Raw genomic sequence first — 9,795 nt, forward strand, 5'->3', positions numbered from 1 at the left:
GTTCTTGAAGTTTTATTGTTGCAGGCTTCGTTCGGAACCGACGGGTGATCGCTGCTACATTTAAGTATTGTGAGTACGATGTTGGGTTAAGTTTTGATGCGTCGTTTCGTGTTGATAGTCCTTGGTTGCATTAGAAGTCGTAGGAAGCTTTTGGTGTAAAAAATTTGAGTTTATGGGTCTCATTGCGTTGCGTGTTGTGTGTCTTTTTCTTTGGGAACTTTTGGAGCGTTTTTATGTAGTCGATTCAATGTCATAGCGTCGTTGGATGAGTCTCGATGGATTGGTTCACAATTCGTATGATTTAGCTAGGAGTATTAAGCTTCCAATCGCGGAGTCAAATGCAGTCGGCGCCCGAGCGAGAACTTATTACCGCCCGAGTGCCACCCTTTCTGTCCGAGGCCAGAAGACCTGGCGCTCAAGCGGTAAGATATTACCGCCCGAGCGCGGGGCCAGCTGGAGGGAGGTTTGGCTTTCATTTGAGTCCGTATCTTTTATTGTTAGGGAAATGTTCACGCATCATTTAAGAGTTCGTTTCGGGGTTTGATGTCATGGTTAGTATGATTAAACGAGGTCAATTCCCGAGTGCTCTAGAACGTCATAAGCCATTTATTTAATTCGGGGTTGAGTACGAGTAGTACGTCTAAGTTATGAAAGCTAAGCGCTTGATAATGTGTTAGTATGTGCAGCATTGGCCCCAAGCGAGATCCAACGAATCCCTCAACGCTATGTAAGTATGCCCCACGTGCAAAAGAAAAAATTTTATGTTTTTGAGGTATGCTAAATGTCTTGTGACCAATTAAGAACAGGTTAGGAAGTCGGTGAACTTGGCCGAGGACCTCTCCACCCCGATAAAGCATGACCGGTTATAGATCAGGATTGGGAAGCGGTAAAGCATGACCAGGGACCAATCCACCCGGTAAAGCATGACCGGAGATCTCATGTATGTGGTAATGGATCTTCTCTGCCAGCCCAGTGTTGTGGTTTAATCTGATCATGCGCAATTATGTATAGCTCACTTGCTTTGAAACATATCTCTACTCAAAATGACGATGTTATGTACGCTCAAGTATGTATGATGCAACTACGGTTACGAAACGTTTAATGATGTGATGGAAGCCTATGTTTATGTTATTACGTGCAAGTTTCAAGTATGTATGTTCTAATTTAAAGATGAATGTGGTTTTATTATGTAGTACTTGTTATCTCCAGTTTATACATGTTGACTCTTTAGACTCACTAGACTTGATCGATGCAAGTGAGGACGAGTATGAGGAGGCGAGGGGTGGGGACCAATGAGCTGACTTGGACTGCGCGGGAGGCTAAATCTGAGGATTGCCAATGTTTTAAGATTTTATGCATGACGATTTTAATACTTTGATTTTTACGAGATTGCTTCATGTTGTTGGAACAAGTTATTCTTCTAGAAAACTTTATTTGTAACCTTTTTCTTGCGAATATTTTGGTCGAACAGCTTATCTTTATTGCAATTTGAATGATTACTATCTACTTAAGAATTTTTCTTTTCCGCAAATTTAAAAATAATTTAAAATTACGGTATGTCACAGTTGGTATCAGAGTGGTGTTCTTGTAAAGGTTTGCGCCTACTGCCAGTTGCGAGAAGCTCAAGAAATCACACCTCAAGTCTGTAAGTTTTAAAATTTTCAATTCTTTCATATAGTATGCATCAAAGTCAAGTTTTCATTATGTACATGTTTAAGTTTAAATTACGTGCACCTTATGATACTAATATCATATTCATACATGTTGGGTTTACGTGTTGGGCAAATATTGAAACAGTATGCCACATTGACGTAGGATTGTGCGTGAAGCAGGCGATGAGAATAGAGAAGCTCGAGATGGGGAGAGGGCCACTCCTCCTCGTCCACCTCCAGTTATGCAGGCTCAAATGCTTGCAGGGATGACTAAGTTTTCGCACAGTTTGCGGGGAACCAGACTGCAGTGGATACAGGGGCGAGGCCCAGACCAGAGGCAGTTTACGAGAGGTTTTGGAGGATGGATCCAAAGGAGTTCACGGGGACTACTAACCCGTTGATAGCTGAAGGATGGATTAAGTCCATCGAATACAGTTTTGCGTTTATGGAGCTGCAGGATGCAGAGAGGGTCAGATGTGCAACCTTTCTACTGACAAGAGATGCTAGATTGTGGTGGGAGAGTGCTTATGTATCGGTGAATTTTCATACCCTTTCTTGGGACGGTTTCAAGGAGGTCTTCTTCTCCAAGTACTTCATTGAGGAAGTACGATCCAGATTGACAAGGGAATTCTTGACTCTGCGACAGGGAGACAGTAGCGTTGCAGATTCTGTCAAGAAGTATGAGATGAGGTGTCACTTTGTGCCCTAATTGCAAATGTTGCTCGGGAGAAGCTGAGGCATTTTATGGATGGTTTGCGGCCGATCATGCTCCGTGATGTGAGAGTTGCTGGTCCTACTACCTATGCAATTGCCGTGTCGAGAGCCTTGGCAGCAGAACAGGACCAGAGGGACATTGAGATTGATAGGCAGGGCACGAGGCCCTATCAGGCACCTCAGCAACATTAGCACCAGCGACCCTAGTTCAAGAGGCCCTTCCAAAAACAGCAGGGGAAGAAGCCATTACAAAGACCGCCGAAAGGCAAGGGCCTTATTCCTCAGCAGAATGCTCCACAGAAACCCGTTGAGTACCCAGTGTGTCCGAAGTGCCACCTTCAACATCCAGGACAATGTTTATGGGGATCGGGAAATGCTTCAAATGCGGAGCTAGTGATCATATGCTGAAGGACTATCCACAGTAGAGGAAGCTGACCCAGGGGAGAGTGTTCACCATGCAGGCAGAAAAGGCGAACACAGACACGAACCTGTTGACTTGTAACTCATTTAAATCAGCAGAGTGTTATTTTTGTTATGCATGTTTCGAAATTTAATTGGGATTATTAGTGTGCTAGTTAATATTTTGGTGACTTGGAAAAGAAATGTTCTACTTTGCATGAGGATAAGATTAGTATTTTGGGGATATAAGTTTTGTGTGTTGTGCTGACGTCTCTCAGGAAACATTTTCATTAAGAGAGTAGCCCCGAAGGCCCTGGTAGATTCCTGGGCCATCATTCTTTTATTTCGGAGGTGTTTGCTAATCATCTGGACGTCAAGTCTATTTACTCGACGTGAGCTATTCAGTGACAGTCCCATCAGGGGAAGAATTAGCAGCTATTAGTATGGCCAAAGACATTGATTTTGAACTGCAGGGTCACCTAGTTTATGCCGATCTGATCGTGTTACCGATGTCAGAATCTGATATCATCTTGGGAATGAACTGGCTGACGAAGAACATAGTTCTTATTGACTTTCTGAAAAGGTTAGTGTTGGTAAGACCGTTGGGCATGGAGCAGTTTCTCTTTGAGCCGGATAGATGGAGGAGTTTCCCTCGCATGATCTCTTGCATGCAAGCACCGAGACTTATGCATAAGGGTTGTCAGGCTTTCTTAGCCAACATTGTTTCTGCACCTGACCTACACGCTCCGCCGATATCTGATGTACTAGTAGTCAGAGATTTTCCTGACGTCTTTCTAGACGACGTCATAGGCCTTCCACAAGAGAGAGAGGTGGAGTTCGCCATTGATCTTATGCCAGGCACCATGCCAATCTCTAAGTCACCGTACCATTTAGCTCTAGCTATGATGTTAGAGCTCAAACAGAAGATTAAGGAGCTTCTTGACAAGGAATTTATTCGCCCTAGTTTCTCACCATGGAGCACACCATTGCTCTTTGTAAAGAAGAAGGATGGGAGCATGAGGTTGTGTATCGATTACCAAGAACGGAATAAGGTAACGATCAAGAATAAATACCCACTACCAAGGATCGAGGACTTGTCCGATCAGTTGCAGGGAGCCAAAGTGTTCTCTAATGTAGATCTACGATCTGGGTATCATCAGCTGAAGGTAAAAGATGCAGATGTTTAGAATACAGCCTTCAGGACTAGGTATGGGCATTACGAGTTATTAGTGATGCAATTCGGACTGACGAATGCTCCAACAATATTTATGGACTTGATGAATTGAGTATTTCAGCCCTACCTAGATCAGTTAATCATAATGTTCATTGACGACATTCTTATATACTCGAAGCCATGACGAGCATAGTCATCATTTTGGTATAGTTTCGCAAATCATGCAGAGTTGCAAGTTGTTTCAAAGTTTTAGTAAGTGTGAATTCTTATTGGAGAAGGTAGAGTTTTTGTGTCATGTAATATCTAGCAGAGGCATTGAGGTGGATCCAGATAAGGTGGCAGCAGTTAAAGAATGGGTTGAGCCGAATAATGTTTCAGAGATCCGCAGTTTCTTAGTCTTAGCAGGCTACTACAAGAAATTTATTTATTGATTTTCTTCGATTGCAGTCCACTCAATTCATTGACTAAGAAGAATGCTAAATATTCAATGATTTGAATACACAATACTGGTGGAAACAGATGAAAGTTGATACTGCTACATTTGTATCCAAATGTCTGAATTGCCAACAGGTAAAAGCCGAGAGAAAGAAACCAAGAGGTTTACTGCACAGTTTATCTATTCTTGAATGGAAATGGGATCACATTTCCATGGATTTTGTGATTCAATTACTGCGTTCCTCCAGAGGTTGTGATGCGATTTGGGTTGTGATTGACAGATTGACAAAATCCTCATGTTTTATTACATACAAGATGACGTAAAGACATGACCAGATGGCCGATATTTATGTCAGAGAAGTGGTCAGATTGCATGGAGTGCCGAAGTCGATTGTATCAGACCGTGATCCTCGGTTTACTTCGCACTTCTGGCAGAGTTTGCAGCAGGCTCTAGGTACGAGATTACATTTGAGTACCGCTTATCATCCACAGACCGATGGACAGACACTGGAAGATATCCTGAGAGCTGTAGTGCTTGATTTTAGCTCTAACTGTCAAGATGCATTGCCGCTTTGTGAGTGTTAGAGTAGGTGCCCGTCGAGCCAAGTGTTGGCCGATGGTTCATGTTTAAACTCTATGTATGAACAGTCTTTATTTTAATAATATTTGAAATTATTATTTTGGCACTTCTTTATCTGTATATCGATGCTAGTTGCATAGATAAAGCCCTTGAATATACAAATAGTAGAAAGAATATGAGATGCTCATATGATGAGTATCATGAAACTCATATTTGTAATACTGTATATTCTAAACTGTTCCTAATCGATTCAGCCGCCTCTAAGAAGGATATAGGCCGCTCGAGTTCGAGACTAGTATCTATGATGTGAGTACCATGTTTCATTGGTAGGGGACATTGTGATGTCCGAGCATGCAGATAGGTGCTCCTAGTAGAGTGCACTGAACAACCCTCCATAAAGGACTTTCCAAGTGGTTCTCACTTATCGAGTGGAAAGTCCTAGTTTATGGTTGTACACCATTAGTGCTTATGACCCAAGACAACATTGAGACTCTATGTGCTAGAATTACAATTTGACTTGTTTACCGACTCTCATGGGGTCATCAGGTGGCAAGGTTAGGTGTTCTGTCAAAACATATAGGAGTCGATGCATTGTAGTCGGGGATTCACCGCTTACCTTCGGGTATGGATATCCTATGTGTTCTCATGTGTATGTAGGTTGAAATCTCTGATCAAAGTATGGTGGTAATTATGAAAGGGGTTTCATAGATTACACCATCGATGCAACTACGACATGACACATAGTATCGATCCATTGACAACTCTCGATAAACCATCGGGATATATGAGTTGAAGGGACTGTACTGTACGCTAACCATAATTGAATGGTTCTTGCAGGCACTATCATTTGATACCTAGAGAATCATGTAAGCGATGCTGCTAGGCGTTTAACATGGTTGGTTGGGTACTATCAGACTTGAGTTCTGACGTTCTTGTTATCAAGGAGTTCATAAGTAAGAATGGAGCAATTGGGGTATGCTTATATAAGGACATGTTTAGTCCGAATCACATGGAGATGTGAACCCACGGCTAGTTGTATCAATGAACCATTGAGGGCCACACAAGTACTAGCTTTCAAGATCCCGTTGAGAAGTAAAATAGTTCAATGTGTTGAACGGCTTATAAATGAGTTTATAAGCGTAAGGAAAATAGAAGTATGACTTCTATGAGAGAAATGTAATTTTTAATTTATGAATCTGTTCCTAAATTAAAAGTAGGCCAAGTGAATAATGTATTGAAAATTGTGATTTTCATAAACATTGTTATGGACTAAATTAAATTAATTCTAGTGTTGAATTAATTAAACATTAGTGGGCCTAGTAGAGTCCAAATAATTAAATTAATTCAAGTGTTGAATTAATTAAATAACATTGGGCCTTGTAGATCTCAATTGTAAATAATTATTTAACTAGTGGGCTTGAGTAAAATCAAGTAAAGTTTAATTGGGCTCAAATATATTTGAGACAATTAAATTAAAAAGTCCATGGGCCCTTTGTAAATGTTAGAAGCCCAATAGGTTTTGCATGCTTGGGAGGTGAAGGGTGGTGGATTACTTTTGATTAAATTATTGCATGACATGCAAGACTACTTTTCACTTTTCCAACAACCAAGACAAGTCTTCCCCCTTCACTCCTAGGTTGGCCAAATTTTCGGGGAGCAATTCTCTCAAATTTTTCTCTCATTTTGTTCTTCAAGTTGTTGAAAAACAAAAACTCTTCTCGAAAGAAAAATGCCATACATTTTCTAGTGCAAGTGTAAGGTGGATCTTTTAAGCAAGTGATGGGCCTAATTTTTGAAGGAAAGGAGGAGAGCTTGTAGAAGGTCATCCCATCAAGAGCTAAGGTGTTTACACATTAGTTGGAGCCATCATCAACCTCAAGAGGTTGATAGGTAAAACTTCTAAACACCTTATGAATGTCATAGTTGTGTTTTTGTATATGCTACAACACTAGTACATGGTGTTCGAATTTTTCAAGTTTTTCTTCTAATATTTTTCGGTTTTCATGAGATGAAAAACTTTTTGAGCTTCCGTTGCGATATCGAACACCTAAAATCGATCCCTTTCAAGTGGTATCATGAGCTAAGGGTACTAGTTTTTGTGTATCATATACATAATATTATATTGAGGGCAATTTCTATCTGATTGAGATAAAAATTTGCAACAAAAATCAAGGCAATGCAAGGGATTTTTCGGGTAGCAACTTGCTGACAATTTCGGGCAGCTCGGGCTGCCCGAGGGGCTGCCCATTTCAGGCAGCTAGGGCAGCCCGAGGGGTTGCCCGAATCCCCCCTTTTAAAAATAAAAAAAATAATTTGGCATGTTGGCCGGAATCCGGCGATGGAGCTCCGGCGACGGCGACGACTAGAGTTTTCAAAAGGTGTTTTGAAATATAAAAGTGTCATGGGCCTTCAGTTGTTGGGCCATTGAATGTGTAACATATTGTGAATTTTATATGGGCCAAAATGTTTTTGGTGAAAAATGAGTTTTTTGGGCCCTTAAGTTTAAAATTACAAAAGTTGCAAATTTTTCTCATAAAATAAATAATTTAATGGACTTTAATTATTTATACTAAATTGTGATTTAAGAGAAATTTGGTTATAAATAAATTAATTGGAAAGTAGACAAAGGTGTTTGTATACTTTGTTAATTTAGTTTATAATCGTGGCGGTTAGTGATTGGTTCAAGATATATAATATTGGATCAATTAATTATTGTGATAATTAATTGATGGTGTATGATATATGATATTATGCATGAAGGATGATCAAAAGCCCAAGCCCAATTCGCTAGGTGTATGCTAGGATATTTTGTGTTGAATGATTGTAATAATTATCAATTTATAAAGTGGGCTTGGTTTATGGCCCGTTCCCACCCCCATGAGATGTATCCCTATTTGCCATTGATATTTATTTGTAAATATTAGTATAGTGGATGATCAAGATTGGAAGATGGTGGCCATGATGATTATGAAGATCGAAGACATGTAAATATTGGAAGCTAATGTAATAGTTGCATTTGCATCCCTTGCATTTCCCTAGGATTGAACCTAGGCCCGTGTTTAGCTCACACGGGCCATTAGTATTGGGGCGATTGATCATCCTTGTTTTGTTTCCTGTTTATAATATATGCATGATATGTTATAAATAATGAGTATGTGCGTTATTATTATGATAATAACAAAGTTGCATGAATTCGGCAAACATACGATCAAACATGACGTTTTTAAATAAAATTAATAATAAGACCTTTCAAAATTATAAACCCACATTTTGAATAAGATTCAAAATTAATATCAAGCATGAAAAGGGGAATTATAAATTTGTTTATAATTTCCATGTCTTCCATCGACAATGGGTGCATGATGAACGCTACCCGTGCTCGGGGCTCGGCTCGTATTGTTGGGGGGCCCTGGGTGCCGGAAAGCTATGACATCCATTGACATGGTGATGTGAACTACGTGGAACTCCCATGATTTCGGCTCATATTATTGAGGGAACTCATGGCGACCGTCCATTAAGGTTCAACATCGATGGGTAAGGCTTGACACGTGAAGATGAACGACGTCATATTATTGCGTCCTAATCAAACATGAGACAAAAGTTTACGTAAAGGGTTGCATGGTGATGCAATTGGAAACTACCTTTTAGGAATTACGTTTGGCTGATATTATTCGGGATCATACTAAATATTTTAAAATAGTCATTAACATTTATCTGTTTTACTTTTCAGTACAAATTTGACAATGTCTTCAATTCGCAATCCTCTTTCTGCCATACTCGAAAAACACGTATTAACCGGACCTAATTACCTCACTTGGCTAAGAAACCTAAAAATCGTCTTGAACTCGGAAAAGATTGCATATACACTGACTAAGTCGCCCCCTGCTGAGGCTCCGACTAGCTACACTCCTGACGAATTGAAGACCTACAAGGATTGGTGTGACCATGACTTGAAGGCCAGGTGTTATATGCAGGCTTCTATGAATGATGAGCTGCAGAGGCGTTTTGAGGATGCAAAGAATGCTGCTGACATTCATATGCACCTCAAGGAGCTCTTTGCTGAGCAGACTCGGCCTCTTAGGCATACTACCGTCAAGGAGCTGATCACTATGCGCATTCGAGATGGGGCCTCGGTCCATGAGCATGGCCTGAAGATGATTGGGCTCGTGGACAAGCTCGTTGGAATGGATTTGATATTGCCTTCGGAGTTGACCACTGACGTGTTGCCGTTATCGCTGCCTAGCTCATTTGATCCTTTTGTGGTGAACTTCAACATGAACAAGATGGAGACGACCCTTGAGGAGTGGGTGAACATGCTTGTGACCTTTGAGTCTACCATCAAGAAAGAGAAGCCGGTTCTTTTTGTGGGCTCTTCATCTGGTACGAAGACCGGTCCACCTGGGAAGGGAAAGAAGCGTTCTTTCCAACGTCCCAAGAAGAACGTGCCCTTGAAGAAGCAGACACCGGATCCCGTTGTGGCAGCCACACCAGTGAAGGTTGACAAGACTGTTGACATCTGTCATCACTGCAAGAAGCCTGAACATTGGAGGCGTAATTGCAGGGAATATGTGGCCCAGAAGAGTTCTGGAAACGGAATGTTCTATATTGAAGTAAACATTTCAATTAACTCTACTTCTTGGGTATTGGATACCGGATGTGGCTCGCATATGTGTAATGATTTGCAGGCGATAGGAAGAAGTAGAAGGCTCAGGGAAGGTGAGACCTTCTTGAGGATGGGCAATGGAGCAAGGGTTGCTGCCAAGACCGTAGGAGATGTTTGATTGTATTTAAACAATGATTTTAAGTTATTTTTTAGAGATGTTTTGTTTGTACCAGACTTG

At 40.8% G+C, this 9,795-nt stretch overlaps 1 protein-coding gene across 1 annotated transcript; it reads left to right on the forward strand.

Annotated features, from left to right (window-relative positions):
- The first annotated feature begins 1,003 nt into the window (after positions 1-1,003).
- LOC140831421 (uncharacterized) lies at positions 1,004-2,361 on the forward strand. Its single transcript, XM_073195175.1, has 2 exons — positions 1,004-1,066; positions 1,939-2,361. Exons 1-2 carry the CDS (start codon positions 1,004-1,006, stop codon positions 2,359-2,361), a joined length of 486 nt encoding a protein of 161 aa, XP_073051276.1.
- Positions 2,362-9,795: the final 7,434 nt, after the last annotated feature.

Source organism: Primulina eburnea, chromosome 5 (genome assembly GCF_022965805.1).
Source record: "Primulina eburnea isolate SZY01 chromosome 5, ASM2296580v1, whole genome shotgun sequence".
Taxonomy (NCBI): domain Eukaryota; kingdom Viridiplantae; phylum Streptophyta; class Magnoliopsida; order Lamiales; family Gesneriaceae; genus Primulina; species Primulina eburnea.